The 19,895-nt window shown below is 31.1% G+C and overlaps 3 protein-coding genes across 14 annotated transcripts; 1 reads left to right on the top strand and 2 right to left on the bottom strand.

The window, feature by feature from the left end:
* Positions 1–2,178: 2,178 nt before the first annotated feature.
* LOC124496755 (85/88 kDa calcium-independent phospholipase A2-like) lies at positions 2,179–5,154 on the bottom strand. The gene is made up of 2 exons (XM_047060316.2): positions 4,406–5,154; positions 2,179–4,332 (listed from the first exon to the last, which is right to left on the bottom strand). The coding sequence occupies exons 1-2, from the start codon at positions 4,817–4,819 to the stop codon at positions 2,179–2,181; spliced, it is 2,568 nt and encodes an 855-aa protein (XP_046916272.2). The 5' UTR covers positions 4,820–5,154.
* LOC124496577 (uncharacterized) lies at positions 4,852–10,320 on the bottom strand. The gene is made up of 5 exons (XM_075732984.1): positions 10,281–10,320; positions 9,443–10,167; positions 7,718–9,223; positions 5,651–7,654; positions 4,852–5,595 (listed from the first exon to the last, which is right to left on the bottom strand). Exons 3-5 carry the CDS (start codon positions 9,060–9,062, stop codon positions 4,949–4,951), a joined length of 3,996 nt encoding a protein of 1,331 aa, XP_075589099.1. The 5' UTR covers positions 9,063–9,223; positions 9,443–10,167; positions 10,281–10,320; the 3' UTR covers positions 4,852–4,948.
* Positions 10,321–10,729: 409 nt separating this feature from the next.
* On the top strand, positions 10,730–19,784 carry LOC124496580 (uncharacterized). Of its 12 annotated transcripts, XM_075732990.1 has the most exons (7): positions 13,591–13,820; positions 14,038–14,078; positions 14,423–15,266; positions 15,608–15,907; positions 15,971–16,748; positions 16,832–17,327; positions 17,390–19,784. In XM_075732990.1, the coding sequence occupies exons 3-7, from the start codon at positions 14,614–14,616 to the stop codon at positions 18,505–18,507; spliced, it is 3,345 nt and encodes a 1,114-aa protein (XP_075589105.1). In that variant the 5' UTR covers positions 13,591–13,820; positions 14,038–14,078; positions 14,423–14,613; the 3' UTR covers positions 18,508–19,784. The 12 variants fall into 12 exon arrangements, with proteins under 12 accessions (XP_046916072.2, XP_046916071.2, XP_075589109.1 ...); XM_047060116.2 differs by lacking the exons at positions 13,591–13,820; positions 14,038–14,078 and adding an exon at positions 10,730–11,672 and having other exon boundaries at positions 17,393–19,784; XM_047060115.2 differs by lacking the exons at positions 13,591–13,820; positions 14,038–14,078 and adding an exon at positions 10,730–11,672.
* The last annotated feature ends 111 nt before the right edge of the window (positions 19,785–19,895 follow it).

Genomic DNA, 19,895 nt, shown 5'->3' with positions numbered 1-19,895 from the left:
ATCTCGGTCGTTGATGGTGGTGGTGGTGGTGGTGGTGGTTACAGCCGGTTATTTGTCGTGTGTTCGAAAGAGAAAATATGAAATTTCAAATTTTTTTTTTCTATTTCAATTTCAAGAAAAAAGAGAGAGCGAACGAAAGAGAGAAAAAAAAATCTTGAAAATCATCTTGCATTATCGTCATTCATATTAAAATGGTAAATGGTATCATCATCATCATCATCGATTGTGTTGGTAAAGATGATGGATCATCATCAACAACAATCGTGTTTGATCCATTTTATCACATTGTTAAAAACAAACGAAGCGAAGCAACCAGAAAAAATGAAATGATACATTTTTCTAATGATGATGATCTAAATTTGTTATCATCATAATCATCATCATTGTTTTTAATTATCGACAAACAAAAAAAAACTGTCAATTATATATAAACACATGATAATCGATAATTTCGAATGCAAATTCGTTCTTAATATACTGGGTATTTATGTACAACTCACACATTAATATTCAAATCGATGACCTTTTGTCAGATGTAAAAAGTCAAATAATCATCATCATCATCATCATAGGTCATGCAAAACTTGATTTGTTGACCAATGAAATTCCAGAATCATTGGACAAATGAATCTTTTTCTTTTTATTTGTTTTTCCATGTGTGTGTGTGTGGTATGAAAAATTTGCTCGAAAAAGAAAAATATCTGAATGTTGTAAACAAACAAACAAACAAAAAGTTTTTCATTGCAATGGAAAAACAAATGGACCCTGTGAAATCAAATGGAAAAAAAGAAAAAAATTTTCTTTTTCCCATCATCATCATTAAATTATGCTAAAACATTACCCAAACAAAAAATGTTCTCACCTCTTTTTTTTAATGATTAATCTCTGCTGTGAATTTGTGTGCACCATGAAAAACTTTTCTTCATAAGCCATGATGATGATGATGATGATGACGATTTCGTGATCATCCAAAATGATGATCACGTGTCTATCTGTCTGTGTGTTGTGTTTTATGCAAATCATACACACACACACATACAAAAATGTCCAGGAAAAAATTGTCTTCATTCATGGTCCATTAAATCGATAAATATGAACGGATATTATTCCACCATTCATAGAGTTCAAATTACCCGGATATATCAACAACAACAACAACAACAATTAAAATGTGTTTTGGTTTTGCAAAATAAAAAAGATCCGTTTACTATTTTTTTTTTAAATGAACAGGAAAAAAAATGAAATCTCATCTTTTTGGTCGATTTATAAAATACACAAATCCGTAATATACAATAATATATGGACAAATAGAAAATCAATCATGGCCATTCATGGTCGTTTGGTTGAATAGTTGTTATTTGTTACGGACCGTTTATTTGAAAAAAAAACAAACAAAACACGGGTAAGTGAACAAAACAGTACAGAGAAAACATTTTTATTCTCAAATTCTTTCTCTCTTTCTCTCTCTAGATGTATGGTTTCATCAATCGATCGTTGATTTGAAAGGTTTTTTTCCTTCTTTTTTCTAAAAAAAACTGGACATGATTAAAGGTCAATAACAATAATGCACCAAAACATGAATGACCATTATTTGTGAAATTTCAGTGAATGCCGCTGATGATGATGATCATGGTGAACAATTAAATTAATCTGAACACAAATGCGGGCTGTTTTTTCTCATTATATCTGATATAAAATCATTACCATTAATCATTATCCATTGATGACAATTTTCTTTCATTCATTCATTCAATTTTTTTTGTTGTTGTTGTCGTCGTATTCGTAGTTGTGCTTCAATGAACAATCAGAACTTTTCTTTCCAAACAATTCAACAGCAACGATAATATAATAATAACAAAAATTAAACTTATTGATGATCATAAACCTCAATTTTTTTTCTCTTTAAGAATAGTTTTTTTTCGTTTTCAAACTCGGGATTCACCACCACCACAACAAAAAACTTAACAACAACAACGACAAAAACCAGGTGACGATATGCTCTCATTATTCATTTGAATAGATTGAAATACTCACACATTATCTCTGGGAATTTGTCAATAATAACAACAAACAATAAACAACAGGTAAGTGTGTGTGTGTGTGTCTTTGTGTCTGTTTGAATGGCTAATAATTTGCGAAAAAAAAAAAATTTTCTAATTTTAATCATCATCATCTCTTTTAGCTTGGATCATGAAATATATCATCATCATCATCATCATCATCACTTTGGCTAGTGGCTGATTGTTGATTATTATTGCCACCATCTTCACCATTACCATTATCATCATCATCATCATCATCTGATGATAATAAACAATCAATAATTTTATTAAAATAATTCCATTGTTTCAATGAATACAATTTAACATCCCATAATGCCTGTACCAGTTCATCATTACGTGATTCATCTAGTGGAATTTTTTTCGTTAATAATGAATTCAAACGACAATAAGTGATATTTAAACATGAACACCATAATAATGAACGTGATACAATATGATCATTACAATTGGTTACCTGTGTTTTCATCTGTGCTGCCAATTCATTACCATATGTCCATGATTGATGATGATGACGATACGATAGATCGTTGACGAATGAACGAAAATCAAGAAAATAATTAAATTTATCGAATGCAGCAGAAAAATTTTTACGTTCCTGATGTCGTATCATGCCCGTACCGAATGATAATACAAGATCCAATTTTCGAAATTCTGTTGATTGCTGTCGTTGTTGTCGACGTTGTTGTTGTTGTTGCTCATAATGAAAATATTCCGTAATGGCATCCATTGTTGGATTATTCGACATCAAACCGCCATCAATATATGGTGGATAATGATGAAAATAAGTTGGTGCCGCTGATGATGCCCTTAATGCTTGCCATACAAACATTTTATTCGTTTGATTCTGATGATGGCTGCAGAATAATTGCAATCTAGGTGGATAACAATCAATACGACATGCAGCAATCAATAAATGTTTTGCCGATTGTTTCCACACATCTTCCATTGATTTATTACCATCTAATTGTGTTTTCAATAAAAATTCCAATTTATCCGTTGAATATGGCCGATTACCGTGGAAAATTTCATCTTTAAAATTAAAATACAACAAACGTAATTGGTTCAAAGATTTTTGTTGTGAAAATAAATACGCAATTATTGAACCGGTACTTGTGCCGGCAATCCAATCAAAATAATCAGATAATAATAATGATTCTTGTTTTTTGAGATTACGTTGTTTTTGAACAAGACATTTTTCCAATTCAATCATCATTTGTATGGTAAACAGACCTTTGATTCCACCGCCATCGAAACAGATTAATCTTGATTTTTTCATTTTTGTTTTCGTTTCTGTTTTGGAAACATTTAAATAATAACAACATTGCTGCTGCTGTTGATTTGGATTCAAAACCATTGGTGGTGGTGGTGGTGGATTTTCCATCGCTGTTCGTCGGGCTTCCATAAATGAATCGAATAATTTTACCACTTCTTGATCCTGACGTTTTGTTGCCACTTGATATGGATTCAGCTGTTCACCAATAATGTTGTTTCTTACATCGATATCAGCATCAAAAATTAATAGAGATTTTATCATCAATTTATTCGACAATCGTACAGCATGATGAAGACCAGTATCACCATTTAGATCACCATGATTTGGATCCGAACCATGAAGCAATAAACATAATGAACAATCAAAATTATTCGATTTTATCGCCGTAATCAATGGTGTTTCATTACGAAAATTTGGTGTATTACAATCGAAATATTGTAGCATTTTTTTCATTGTTTCTTTCCTGATTATCCAATGTAATGGGCAGCCACCATTATTCATGTGGCTGAAATCCATATCCACCAGATCACCATCAGTGAATGGAACGATTTTTTCGTTATCAATTTGTTGCAAGAATTCGTGATCACCAATAATAATTGTTAACATTCTGGCTGTCAAACCTGTTTGTTTCATTAGATGCAAAAGATTTTCTTTGCGTGAATTACGTACAATTATCTCGATTGGATTTAAACCAGCACGATTTTTCAACTGTAATAAACATCGATGTTTATTATCCATGGATAACATGGTGGTGATTGTTTTGAATATTTTCAAATTACTACACATTGCAGCTAAATGTAGTGGTGAATTTCCTTCGAAATCAACCAGACCGACAATCGAATCTGGTGGTTTTGCACATTGAACAATACGTTCGACTATTGAATCATTTTGTTTCATAATTGCTATATGTAGCACAGTAAAATTATCTGGTTCATTTCGCACAGTGATTTCGTTGGTATGGAAATTACGTTTTTTAAAATAATCAATTAATCCGTGCTACAAATCAAAAATAGAAAATGAAAAAAAACCAATCACCAAATATTCAATCTCAAACACAAACGAAACTCACAAAAGCAGCAATATGAATATCATGCCAATTTGGATGATCAATCATTGTCGTTATTATGGTTGAAACGAATCGTATACAACGACTTTTTTGCATCATATTCCTGGTGAATGTTGTCGCTAGAATTGTTTCAATATAACGAAAACGTCGTAATATTTCCTGTACATTATTCGTTTGCCATAAAATATTCATTTCTTGATTATTCACATTATTCATTTGATAAAGAATTTCATATCGATTTTGTGTCAATGGTAATGATTTCGTGCTCGTCATTTTTGAATGGTCCAATTGTTGTTGACTTTGTTGACGTTTTTCAATTAAAATTAATGGACCAAATTGTTTCAGAATTTTCACTTCGTTCCATTGATAATCACGTACAAATCTTGGTAATAATAATGATGATGATGATGAGGACATTTTTTTTCAATTTCTCGAATTTTAATCAAGGATTAAATATGCAAAAAAATGGACCAAATTTATTTAATCACAAAATTTTGAAGATTTAATTATACAAAAATTTATGGGAATAAAAACAAAAAACTTAATTCACTGAATTGTTTTAATAGAGAAACAATCATTCGAACAACCAAGTCCGGGAAAAATTACTTTCGATGGTAATTTTCGTTGATTTAAATATTCGATACGTGCAATACGTTTACGACGATTTTCAAATGGATTATGTCGAATACAAAACAATGTAATGGCCATGGTTTGATATAGCAATGCATTAACAGCAGTCATCAGAATACAATAATAAAAATAATCATCATGTCGATAACCGAATTCATACAAAATAATCTGTATTTCTCTATCATTACAACGTCCGAAACCAAATATCAACAATAAAATGGCTTCATTTTGATATCGGAAAAGATTGAATGTTGCCAACAATTTAAATGCCAAATGTGATAATGCATGTGGTGACATTGCACAAAAAACCGATAGTAGCGATAAAATCGGTAGTGATATATATAAATTTAATGGATTTCGACCAAACAAAATAGACAATATATAACTAGCACCTTGAAATGCAATCACTGGCAATATGGTGATGATGATCATATAATAAGGAACATATGGACGAACTGATGAGTAAATATCAACGATAAACGGATAGATGATGATTGATGGTATCATCAGCATCCAATCAGAAATTGCTTTGGCCACATAGAATGTACCTGAACTATACCATCCTGTAAAACAAAACGAAAATGAAAAAAAACAACAAACAAACCAACAAACACTTACCATTACGATGTTCAATTTGAAATAATTTTCTTTGTGATGTAAAAATCATTGCGAAAAATATAAAACAAATTATGCCGAAATTATTTAGACAACAATTGGCGTATTGATAACTAATATAAAGTTCTAATCTTCCTTCAATCGAATGATTACAATCCAATAAATCTTCGTCCAAACTAATGCAACCATTTCTATAGGCAATATCTGGATCAATTAAACTTTTTATGACCAAACCATTCAACATAGTAAATGTGGTGACAGCCAAAATCAAAAATCTTGCCATTGGACTGCCAATGTAGAAATAGAATTGACGTTCGATTAATATTCTGATTGATTGTAATGAAAATCTTGTTCGATTCATCTGTGGTCCATCTAAAATGTATTGTGTATCCGTCAATAATTGATCATCCAAAATTGATTCGTTTGTCGATTGAACCAATGTTCTGATTTGTTGATCCAGATGATTCAAACTAGAATATTTCATCATTTCTTCAACGGCAAATTTATCATCGCCATCACCATTATCGTCGTTACAAACTTGCTGGAGATGGTCACTGATTTGTGATGGTGGTCCCGAGAAGATGCAAGCACCACCTCTAGCCAGGATGTAAACCTGATCAAAAAGCATTAACATTTCAGTATTCGGTTGATGAATGGCTGCCACTATGGTGATGTTGTGTTTATGTGACATTTTTCGCAAACATGTAACGATCACTTCGGCTGAATTCGAATCTAAACCACTGGTTGGTTCATCGATACAAATGAAATTGGGCATTCGTAGCGACATTAGTTCCAAAGCCACTGCCAATCGTTTTCGTTGACCACCAGAACACTTATTGACCAATGTGTTGGCTGTGTCGGCAATGTCCAGTTCTTCCAACATGGCCATAGCCTTCTGTTTATGATCGATATTTTCACCAAGATTTTTCAATCTGCTTGCATATATGAGACTTTGAAGTGCCGTCAATCCCGGTGTCAGATGACAAGAAATCTCTTGAGTTATATAACAGGTCCTAAGTGGTGTGAACTTGCTTAGGTAGAATTTGGTTTCACTGCTCAATCGAGTCTTGTCCCGTCCATTCAACACTTTGAGAAAAGAAGTCTTGCCAGCTCCAGACGTGCCCATCAAAGCATTCAATGTGCCAAAACGAAATTGACCATTCAGATTACGCAGTATATACTTCGGTTGTTCAAGATCGGTGGCAGAACGTAATTCAAATATTGAGCCACAATTAAATAAACTTAATGACCTCCAAGCAATGATAATGCGATTTTTCGCAAATCTGTCAAATTCAATTTCCACTGCTGATTTCATACGTTGATCATCATCAGTGCCATTAAATGATTCATGATTATTATTTAAATCATCATAATCAATCGGGATAAAATCTACCCGATTTACAGATGGTGATTGGTCTCTTCGTAACACGAACCAATGATGATGGTTGCGGCGGAATCCTTGTAATTTAAACATCATTAATATTAACGTTAATAAACGTAGAATGATTGAATTGATTACGATTCGATATAGATCAATATAAACCGTATCAGGATCAATATCATGACCAATCAATACGGACGAAATTTCATCCGTATCGCAACGATCAATACCGTAAAATGAATAAACCAACCCATTCTTAATAATTCTTGATCCAATCAAATTGCTAATGATTTTACTTGTCATCATAACAATATGATTATACGGGAACATATAACCATTGTTAAAATCAATGGATGCATAAACAATAAACGAAATGGCGACAGCAATGTCGGATAAACTGGCGAAAACCAAACTCAACAATTGTCCCATTGATTGTAGGTAAACAATGAACATCCATAAAAATAGGAAAAAACTGATGAATCGATACCAATTGAACTGACCATTATCAACATAGCTATGATCGATTAAGAAATACATCAATGTTGTCACATGTAATGCGATGATTGTAAAATCAATTAATCGAACAATGACAATGGACCAATATGAAACACCAACACTGTACCAACCTGTAGAGAGGAAATTAATCAAAGTAATCAATTGTTGATCATTTTAAATTCAAAAAAACTTACCATTTTGATGTTCATTCTTGAATATTTTCATTAATGATGATAATGTTAAACTACTAATCCCGCTAAGTAGATAGCCAAGCATCATAATGAAAAAACATTGAAAATGTAAATAAAATTCAACACGATAATCATCTTTGATTTGTTCTAGACAGGTTTGATTTTGTTTTTCATTCGATTCGCTTAAATTGGCAGCTGACACACAAGTATTAGGTGTGACGATATCCGAATCATAGAGATTTGTTTGGACAAAACACATCGACGCTATCATGATTAATGTAATGATACGCGAATCGACTTGTTTGATAAATGTTAATACAAACATTCTTGACATTTGAATCAGAAAATCACCGAATGAAAATCTCTTATGGTTGACATGGATTCCTTGTGGTAAGAATTTCATCTGCGGTATGACTTGTTTTAATTCGGTTTGTTGTTGTGACCAAGTAGCTTCTCCTAATCGACGAACATTTTCATCGTCAGTTCCTTTGCAGGCGATGGCCAGATATTCTTCAATCGGCGGTTTGCTTCGATCTTGCACATGACCAATGTGGTCGTGAAGATTCTGCTGTAACAATGATGGCAATCCAGAGTAGATGCAGACACCACCTTTTGCCAATATGTAGAGTTTGTCGAACAATTTGAGAATGTCCGAGTTGGGCGAATGTATCGATGCCAGAATAGTCAATCGATTCTGTGGATTGTCAGCCAACTTTCGTAGACAACGTACCATCAACAATGCGGCATGACTATCCAACCCTGTGGTCGGTTCATCGACGAACAAAAATTTCGGTGCCTTCAATGACATCAATTCTTGGGCAAGAGCAATACGTTTTTGTTCGCCTCCACTGCAAAGATCGAACCTTCTGTCGAGAACTTTGTGATCGAGCAACAGTTGATCGAGGACATTGGTCATCTGTTTATCCATTTCGGATCGACCATGCTTGTAGCTATTGTTGAATCGAAAGGCATAGTAAAGCACCTGACGAACTGTCATCGAACCGATTATCGTTTCATGGACATGTTGTTGAATGTATCTTATTCTCGGTTTATCACTCTCTCGTTGGTTGATGTAGATTTGCGAATCGGCACTGAGTCCAGATTGATATTTGCCATTCAAACAATTAAGAAGTGTCGTTTTACCAGCACCACTTGGTCCAAGAAATCCATTTAGACTATTATATTCAAGATGGCCATTCATACGTCGTAGAATCACTTTTCGTCCACCACCAAAAATGAATCGATTATTCACTTCATAACGGAGATTTTTCCATGCAATCGATACATTTTGATTTTGATTGTTTGGCAAAAAATTTATTCGTTTCAATACTGGAGCTGATGATTCCATGATGATGATGATCGACAGAATGAAAGACAGATTTTTTTTTTTTGAAACAAATTACGTTCAAAAAAATTATCTCCTAATACATTATACACCACTACAATCAACACTTGATAATCATCATTCATTTGATTCCAGGAAAAGTATTATATGTGTAGAAAAATAAACTAAGAAACAACAGCGCAGAAGCAGATCGAGTGGATGGTTCTCGGCTCTTTGTTTTGGGGTGTTCGAATTTCGAACATGTTTTTGGCTGCGACAGTCAATTTTTGATTTTGTAAAAAAAATATATGCTTGTAATTATCATTTTTGAAGATGACAATAAATGTGGTCTTTGGACCAAGATTATCCTCAGCCTGAGCTGTATAAAACATTTACATATGTACTTAACTCACAATTTTCGTTCGCATTGAATTGAATTATAGTTGTAATAAAAGATAAATTTGTTTCAATTTTTTGGTGCTTGAAATTTTTGGTTCAGATTTTTTAAGAAAAACTTTTTGTATTTTTTTCGTTTCATTGAAAATTTGGCTGGAATGTGAGTTTTGTTGGCAATTTTTTTTTTATTTTGAAATTGAAGAAGAATCTAATTTTTCGAGAAAATTTCCCTATGATGACACTTGTAAAATGATTCGAATTTTGGAAAATTTTTTTGTGCTTGCTTTATTTTTTCTTGTTTTTCTATACAACCACAACGTGTAACCTTGAAAAAGTTGATTTGTATCTAACGATTATTTTATTCACTTTTTGTGATCATTGTGATTGTAGATGATTAAATGGAAACGAAAAATTACGAAAAACAATTAAATCATCTTAAAACATTAATGACATTGAATTTTTGGACTATGAAAACAACATTGATCGATGGACGATTGTACGATGACGATATTTCTCATATCGATACACGCGTGTGTTGGTGTGTGTGGAATTTAATCGTTAAATCTTAGAAGATTGATAATTTACGAATTTAATAATTTATTCATCCAAGTGAAAATCATTAGGGTTGTTTTTTCATCTGCGAATCGTATGATTTTATTATTTCTTCAGCGTTCTTTTAATTTGATTTTTTGATAATGAATTGTATGAAGGAATAAATGAATTTTTCATGTAGCTGTCAATAATGTAAAAAAACGGCTGTAAAATGAATTTTTTTTTTTGTTGTTGTTGTTATCTTGATTCAGATTCTTTTACATGGGTTTTTTTCGCGAAAAATTTAAAACTTACCTCATCGTTCATAGATTGTATTTATTCATCATTTTTATAAGTATTGCCATCTGTTGATTGAAATGATTAAATGAAAATTTTAGAAACGACCATTACCACCACCTATCACTTCCATAAATGATAGCCATCATTTTTTTTTTTTTTTTAGATTGTTTATATGGAATAGTAGTAGTAGTAGCATATGTGTGAGTGTGTTTGCTTGGATATTTTTTTTTTTTTTGGATGCCGGTTGTGTGTTATACGCATATGTTTTTTGTTGATCGAATCCATGGGCGGTATGCTGCATAACAATATACCAAAAAAAAAAACGTAAACAAAGTTTGGTCACAATGCATCAATTCTAATAAGTCTGAATACTCTCCTCTCATATATTCACATACGTCTACTACAAAACGTAAAAAAATTAAATATTATTTGTGACCAAAACCGTTTATTATACATGCCATGCTGTTTTTGTATTCTCTCCTCTTGTCCAAATAACATCAACAACAACAACAACAAAAAAATCTGAATTTTGTAAAAACGCAGCAGCACATAACCGAAACGAATAAACAACAAAAAAAAAAAAAAAAAACATTATTCGAAACGAATAAATGAAAAGAATAAATTCATTCTTGAAACGGATCCATCTATCGTCATCAAATCGAAAATCGAATCGAATCAATATCATCATCAACAATATAACAACAACCACTACCACTGACGAATATCAACAACAACAACAACAACTGAAAGCAAAAAAACTTACACCATCGACCTACTTGTGTTTTGTTTTGTTTTGTTTTTTTTTGCTTCTTTTCACATTAAAAATTGCATTGCACGCCACACACACACAAATAACACACCAACAGTGATTGTGGTATATATTCAGAGAAACGGCAACAACAACAACAACGAAAAAAAAGCACACCATCATCCAAGACACACACACACACACTAATAGACTGATGATCATCATCAATAATTGAATCGCGAATCCAAAACAAATCATGATCATTCAAAACATTTGAATTTTATTCTTGAGAATTTTTGTCCAGTGAATTTTATCATCGTTTTTGTTTTGTTGGCTCACCATTTTGATTGATTTTGGTGATCGAAAAAAAAAGATTCTTTCGAAAGCTTGTGTTTTGTTTTTGCACTTTTGTTTTTGTTTTCAGCACTTGAGTTTTTCGTGATTTTTGTTTTTAATTTTGATTGATTATTTTAATTTAACAATAATCTATCATCATCCAGCTAGCCAAATAGCCATTTTTTCTTGTTGTTAATCAATTTAAATGATAAACAAACCATTACCATCATCGTCATAGTGTTTGTGTGTGTGTATTTAAAACTTTATTATTTCCAAACGTTCATCATCATCATCATTGTAATCGGTCTAATAATTTAATGGTGGTAAGTTTACATTTAGATTTAGATTATATCAATTCGATAATAATAAAATGAAACAACAAAAATATGAAATTCATGTTGTAATAATAACTGGCGCGCCAATATGAAAAAAAACCGTTGTTGTTGTTGTTGTTATTATTATTGTAGTTTTCGTTGCTGTCTATTGATTTATATTTGAATCACAGAGGACATGTACACAAACATACCTATGTGTGTGTGTGTAACAACATACCAAATGATGATAATAGGTATATGTTTTGTTTTTTTTTTGTTGTAGTGGGAACGCAATCCTCTGTATCTTTTTTTTTGGCCTTCTGGTTTTTTTTTGAATGATTATAATTTGACCGGAATGTTTTTTTTCTCTTTTACTACCTCTGGTACTATTACGTTCGGAAACGGAATCATTTCCATGGAAACCATTTTTTTCTATATTTTTTGAAACATTTTCTAGTAACCAGAATAAAAAGGGAACGAATTATTGTTTTTCATTCATACAAAAACATATGCACAGAACCCCCGCCCGCAAAATATTTTCTATTTTCATTATTACATTTTGGTTTTTTAATGAAAAAAATTAGTTCATTGGGTGATAATCATCATCATTTTATTTTTTTTTTTTTTTCGAAAACACATTGTATCTCATCATCATCGTTGTTGTTGTTGTTATTATTATTGTTGTTGATATGTGTTTTTTTTTTATTATTCATAAAAATATATATAAAAAAGTAGTGGTTATTCATATTGCAATGTATGTATATTTATTTACAATACTACTACTATTACATAAATATTTTATCACCATACACCCATCATTATTTATTTTTTTTAAAATACCAATGCTACTACTACCACTACTACTACTACTACTAGCTTACAACCACAATTTTATATCATATATATATTCTTTTATTATTATGATGGCGGCGTTTTTATCATTTTTTTTTTTTTTTTGGCCAATAACAACAACAAAAACAAATCAACAACAATGTTGTTTATATATGAGTTTACTGCTGTGCTTCTAACTTCTAAAAAAAAAAAAATTTCAACGATAACATTTCAAAAGTGTCTGTGTGTGTGTGTGTTTATAGCGTGTGAGATTGTGTGTGTGTGTGTTGTTTGATGTCTCGATCTCATCGATGAAAAGCGAAAGAAGAAGAAAAAAGAAAGAAAAAAAAAGTAAACACCAGATCCAAAACCAAACAATAACAACAACGGCGACGACGACGACGACTACGAAGAAGAAGAAAAAAAAGTGTTTTTGTTGTTGGTTGGTTGATGGTTGATGGTTGTTGTTGTTGATGATGTTGTTGATGTTTAGTTGTTTGAGTCGTCGAATTTCATCATTTATTTAATTCTGGTTTTTTTTTTGAATGTGAATAAATAATCAATTCGTGTGTGTGTGTGTTTTGTGGTGGTTGTTGTGTCCTTCATATTTTTTTGTTTTGTTGACAACACCCCTATCTCATCATTCATTCGAAATTTTTGTTTTCACATCCAATTCTTTGAAATTTTTAAAAAAAAATTTTGTTTTCTCGAACCAAAAAAAAAAATGGGAAAAAATCCATACTTTGTACGCGTGTTTTTCTGTGTATATTAATGTTTGATTGATTGATATACAGGTTTTTAATGATAATTTAAAGACCAGTAATTCAAGAATTCATCCGGTATGTGGAAACGATTTGAGAATTCATAATCATCATCATCAACATCATCATTAACAAACGACGAATGGTGTGAAGTGGTTAATGTTTTTTTTTTTGGTGTGTGTTATGTGTCGTTGGATTTTTTTTTTCTTTTTGGGTTGTTTGCAATTTTTTTTCTCTCTGTGTGTTTGGTTGATTTTGATTGAATTCAAGAAAAAAAAATGAGATCTTTTTTATAGTGTGTAAAAAAGAGAGAGAGAGAGAGAAGAAATGTTGCTGCCATCATCAACATAGTTGTTGTTGTTGTCGTCGATGATGTTGATGTTGATGTTCAATGCCATCCATTCGTCTCCAATCCAATGATAATAAATTTTTTTGTTGTTGTTGTTGTTGAGATTGTGATTATGGCGGTGTGGTGCTGGTGGTGGTGGTGTTGATGTTATGATCTCATGTTTATAATGATGATGATGATATTTATGTTTTGTTTGCGTGTGTTTGTGTGTGTGTGGTGTGTTTTTTTTGTATTTTTAGTTATTAGGATTAGGATTTAAATAAATTGAATCCACGTTTTTTTTCGCTTGCTATTTTGTGTTTCTTTTGATTTTTTTAATGAATTTTTTTTTCGTTGATATTTTAGAAAATTTAAAGAATTTTTTATCATTATCAGATTCTTCAATGTATTTTTTTTAGTATGTACTATACTCATATATATAACACATGTATAGATGTATAGCAAAACAAAATTTTCTTTTCATATGATGATTATGTTTGTGTGTTTGTTTGTATTGATGTTCATGTGATGATGGTGATGACGATATTTTTTTTTTTTTTTTTGCTGCAGCCACCAACAACAACAACAACAAAAAAAGATTCAAATTTGTCTTGTTTTTGTGTGTGTATGTTTTGTATGTGTTGTGGTGTGTATGTAATAAACAACAAAACATAAGGCGCCACTAGCAAATTTTTTTTTTCAAGTTTATTTTCCATCGTCGTCGTCGTCGTCGTGTCGTTATGATGCTGATGATGATTTTGTTGATTTTCTTTTTTTTTCTACGCAAAAAAATTAAAATTTTTCTGTTTTTTTCTCATTTTTTTTTCTCTTAATTTTAGAATTGATTAAAGATTCTTTTCAAAAATCAAACAAAACAAAATGAAAATGATGTGTGTTGTGTATTGAAAATCAAAATGAAAAAGAATGCCAATTGCAATTTTGACAAATAATTCTGATCAACAAAAACAACAGCAGCAAACAACAACCTATTGATTCTACAGATAATTTGACAATATCGGCAATAAAAACAATGGCCGAAACAGCAACAGTAGCAGCAACAACAACAACAACAACAAATAATTCATCATCTCAATCATCATCAATTAAATATGAAATAGCCAATGATAATCGCCATAATAATAATAATGATCGTTCATCATCACCTTCATCAATAAATAATAATAATAATAGTGGTAGTGGTAATAATAATCATCTAGCAACAAATATATCAGCATCAGATGCATATGATGCACATGTTTTATTATCATTACGTTCAGCACCGGCATCACCATCATCAATACAGCCATCAGCAAATTGGCCATTAATAATGAAAAATGATAATTTAGTAAGTGGTCAAAAATTATTACTGAAAAATAATAATAATGGACAACAACAACAACACCACCAACAACAACAACCGAGACAAATACCAATGGCAAAATTAGAAGCACGTGGTTTTGAATATCTAATTCGTGGTAATCGTACAATAATCGGCAGAGATAGTTCACGTGGAAAAGTCGATGTAAATATGGGACATTCGAATTTTATAAGTCGTAGACATCTGGAAATTCATTTTGAACCACCGTCATCAAATTTTTTTCTTACCTGTAAAGGTAAAAATGGTGTATTCATTGATGGTGTGTTTCAACGACGTGGTTCACCACCATATAAACTACCTCCAACGTATGTATTGATTTTTTTTTATTTTTTTTTCGTTTGAAATTTATCATCATGATGATGATCATGATACAAATGTACGTCATCATTGTCTGTAATGTTTGTGTTATCAACATCAATCATCCCGCTATTGCTGCTTGTTGTTACAAATTATCAAAATGAGAAAACAAAAAGTTTCAAGTTGCAACTTGTAACAACTAGTTTTAGCTTGTTGCGTTGTTGTTTATTGAAATTGATTGATAGTTGGGTGATCAATAAATCCGTTAAATGATGATGATGTCATTTGTTTTTTTACCCTTTTTTTAAATATTAATGTTTTTATTTTTATTTTTATTATTGATAAACAGATGTGTTTTTCGATTTCCATCGACCAATATACGGCTAGAATTTCAATCATTAATTGAAAGCAAACATCATCATTATCCGATGGATAAAGATGGCTTATCATCATCAGATGATTTAAATCAAAATAAATCAATGATGTTGATGGCATCGAATCGTATGAATGATGTAATCAATAATAGTAATGGTAATCAATCGTCAAAATATTTTAGTCCATTGAAAGTAAACATTCCCGAGATAGCAACAAACACGTCGAATAATTCAGATTTTGTTAGTCCAATACCATCACCAACCGGTACAATTAGGTAAGTATAAGAACATTTTTGTTTTGTTTTTTTTTTTTTTGCTGATAAATTTTGTCTTTTTAGTGCTGCAAATTCATGTCCAGCAAGTCCACGTTCAAATTCGGTTCGATTTCGATTTGGTAATAATAATTCGAATCATCATTTAACATCATCATCCACTAATAATAATAATAATCAAAATCAAATACATAAACCGGAAGAATTTCATAAAATGGTTGCATATGCTGCTGCAGCAGCAATGTCTTGTAAAGAAGAATCATCGAATAATAATAGTAATCAAGAATTGATTATTAGTAATAATAATAATAATAATAGTAATGAATCACAACAACAACAACCACAAATCAAGAATATTAAAGTATTTCAAATAACACCATCATTACAACAACAACAACAGCAGCAGCAGCAATATGCTCAACAACATGGTACACCAATTATTGCAAGTATATCGAATAATTCAGCACATCAAAGTATCATTATTAATCATCATACGAATGGATCGAATTTCATTAAAACACAAAATGGTCAAGCTTTATTGACTACTACTGGCACAACAACATTAACGTCGTCGAAATCGACATCATTGCAGAATAATGCAAATGATAAACATCAAACTACTATACATACACCATCACAATCACCACCACATTATTCAATTGAAATTGGTAGTAATAGTGGTAGTGGCGGTGCAGATGATGATGGTAAACCACCATATTCATATGCACAATTAATTGTACAAGCAATAGCATCGGCACCGGATAAACAATTAACTTTGAGTGGAATTTATACGTTTATAACGAAAAACTATCCATATTATCGTACAGCGGAAAAGGGCTGGCAGGTTAGTGTTGTTTTTTTATTGATTTGAATTTGAATGTTTTTTTTCTGTGAAATTAATTAATTGTTTGATTTCTTAAAAAATAGAATTCCATTCGACATAATCTATCATTGAATCGATATTTTTTAAAAGTACCACGATCACAATCCGAACCGGGTAAAGGTTCATTTTGGCGTATTGATCCATCATCGGAAAATAAATTGATTGAACAGGCATTTAAACGTCGACGACAACGACCAAATAGTGGTATTGGTGATCAACCTTCCGGACAATCATCTGGACGTGGTAATCATCCATCACGATCGGCACCAACATCACCATCACATCAAGGCGGTGGTGGCCATTATGTATCCGGTCTTGTAACACCAGATTCATTATCACGTGAACCAAGTCCATCACCAACACATCAGGAAAATATTGAAAGTGAAATCATTTCTACTGGATTTAATGTTGGATCAATTGTAACGCCGGCTTATCTAACGATACCTAATGCGGATAATTTTTTGATTATCAATAATAATAATAATAATAATAAAATTTATTCAAGTCGTTCAGCACCTGGTAGTCCTGGTTCAATATCAGGTAAGCTTTTTTTAAATCAATTGATCGATTTATTTCAATGGTTTTGTTTTATTTTTTCCAAGAAGAAAATATCAATAATGAACAAGTAATCAGTCAGCAACAGCAGCAACAACAACAACTACTACCACCATCGACAATGGTAACGACGATGACCAATAATAATAATGAAACATTTCCTTTGAATCCTCATCAACAACAATTGACATTAGCTAATGGTACCAAGGTTATATTGGATCGATCATCATTTTCATCATTGTCATCATCATCATCATCATCATTGTCAACAACATCATCATCCATAACATCAACACCAGCGACGACTACTTTTACAGTTGTTCAACAACAACCCGCAACAATAGCATCATCATCATCATCGGCTAATGCAGCAGCAACAGCTGCTGCTATTGCATTAACAAATTTACAGAATAAATTTGAAATTCATACCTTACAACAGCAACAGCAGCAACAACCAAATCAACAACCATCGCCTTCTACAACGCCTAAAATTATACAGCAACCTACGGTTATTGTTCAAGCTCCATCAAATAATACAAATAATAATCTACCTTTAACAACAGAACAATTGAATTTATCACGTGTTGTTATTTGTCAACCACAATCATTATCATCATTTAATACATCATCATCACTATCATCATTGTCGACAACATCAACAACGGCTGGTATGATGAATATAATAAAACCAACAACAGCATTGATTACGGCCAATGTCAATAATAGCAACAACAATTCTATCTCAAATTCACAATTACATCCATTATCACTAACGCCATCATCAACAACGACGGCGACGGCCACAACAATTCAAATGGAACAAAAACCTACGGTAACAACAACATCAGCAACAGCGACATCTGTTTCAAGATCAGCAATTGATTTATTAACAAGTGCTGCTTTAGCTGTACAACAGAATAATGATACAGTGGTAGGATCATCAACAGAATTATCATCACAGTCGTTGGATGATAAAAAACCTATGCCAGTTTTTGTTGTTGTTACCTCATCTACATCAACACCATCATCATTATCATCAGCATTAACAACAGCAACAACAACATTGACATCTACTACCGGTATTAAAAGAGATTTAACCGTCAAAAATGATGATGATGATGAAACAAATAAAAGGATAAAACTTGAAGAAAATGTTATCATTTAAAAAAAACCATAGAACAATGATTGGATTATTATTAATCATTAAGAATCAAATTTAGCCATCAAAATTACCATTCATAATCATTACTAATATCAACATCTCCTTTTGAAATGCTCTGTTTATACACAAACATTCTGTTTTGTTATGATTTTTTTTTTTTTTGGTTCCGTTTTCTATTTCTTTTTTTTTGGTCATTATCATCATCATCATCATCATCGTTTGTTAATGTATGTGTGTGTGTGTGTGTGTGTTTGTATGTTATCATTATTCACCATATATATGAAATTATTATTAGAAATTATTGATTCATAATTAATGAGAATGATTTAGAAAACATATAATACAACAATAACATGATAATGAAAATTTTTTTCGAGATCAATCAATCAATCAATCGATAAACAAACAAAAAGTTCAAAAAATTTTTTTTTCTTTATGATAGAAGGTATCCATCACAAATGTTAGATGTTTTTTGTTTGTTTGTTTGTTTCGTTGTTTGTCTGTGTGTGTGTGTGTGTGTACTGTTTATATTTTTATCAATTGAAAACAAATGGTCCATTTATAATAAAAAAAAAAAAATTTTTTTTTCATCAAATCGATTGATTGATCAATCAGTTCCAATCAGTTATATTGTCAATCCTATATACCATTCACAATAATATCTTCTCTCTAAATTTGCATGTTTTCTATCTATATCTATTTTGTATTTCGATTTGATTTTTATCGTTTTGAATCTGATATCAATGGATCCAAATGATCCAAAACAAACATACATGCACACACACACAATCACAATCGAATTTTGTTTTTTCCATTAGTATAATAACATCATTGTATGATTCTAATATATTTCCACAGTTTTTTTTTCTGATGAAAACATTCAGTCAATATAATCATCACAACCAATATAAACAACACACATTTATTATTTTGATTGATGAAACAAAATACGCATAAATTAATTTGAATTGTAATCCGAATTTCTTTTTTTTTCTTGTTTTAATTTTTTCTGGCGTTGAATATATATATATATACACGAAACAAAAGCTTGTCATCATTATTATTATTATTAAAAATGTTCAATGTTCTTTAACAACAACAACAACAACATTATGATCACCAAACAATAATAAATTTCTGATAACCAATATATACTTTGATTCTTTGAATTTCTTCACTCGATGATGATGATGATGATGATATTCAAACTGAATTTGTAAATCAAACAAAAAAAAAAAAAAAAAATAAAAACATTTTATTCGAAGAAGAAGAAAAACAAATCATATCTCATTCAATCAATCGATATCTTTTAGCATCATTCTTTTTTTTGAATTTTTTTTTCTTTCACTGTTTTCGTTTTATTTTTTGTTTATTCGTTCGATTCATCATCA

Source organism: Dermatophagoides farinae, chromosome 7, assembly GCF_024713945.1.
Source record: "Dermatophagoides farinae isolate YC_2012a chromosome 7, ASM2471394v1, whole genome shotgun sequence".
NCBI classification, from domain to species: domain Eukaryota; kingdom Metazoa; phylum Arthropoda; class Arachnida; order Sarcoptiformes; family Pyroglyphidae; genus Dermatophagoides; species Dermatophagoides farinae.
Note: the sequence above shows the minus strand (reverse complement) of the source record. Positions and strands in the feature narration are given on the sequence as shown.

Coding starts and splice junctions, on each gene's coding strand:
- LOC124496755 (XM_047060316.2), bottom strand. CDS start 4,819: ATGTCCTCATCATCATCATCATTATTATTACCAAGATTTGTACGTGAT. Junction 4,333..4,405: donor ATATTCATATTGCTGCTTTT/GTGAGTTTCGTT, acceptor TTTGATTTGTAG/CACGGATTAATTGATTATTT.
- LOC124496577 (XM_075732984.1), bottom strand. CDS start 9,062: ATGGAATCATCAGCTCCAGTATTGAAACGAATAAATTTTTTGCCAAAC. Junction 7,655..7,717: donor CAAGAATGAACATCAAAATG/GTAAGTTTTTTT, acceptor TCCTCTCTACAG/GTTGGTACAGTGTTGGTGTT. Junction 5,596..5,650: donor TCAAATTGAACATCGTAATG/GTAAGTGTTTGT, acceptor TTTGTTTTACAG/GATGGTATAGTTCAGGTACA.
- LOC124496580 (XM_047060115.2), top strand. CDS start 14,614: ATGGCCGAAACAGCAACAGTAGCAGCAACAACAACAACAACAACAAAT. Junction 15,908..15,970: donor TCACCAACCGGTACAATTAG/GTAAGTATAAGA, acceptor TTGTCTTTTTAG/TGCTGCAAATTCATGTCCAG. Junction 17,328..17,389: donor TAGTCCTGGTTCAATATCAG/GTAAGCTTTTTT, acceptor ATTTTTTCCAAG/AAGAAAATATCAATAATGAA.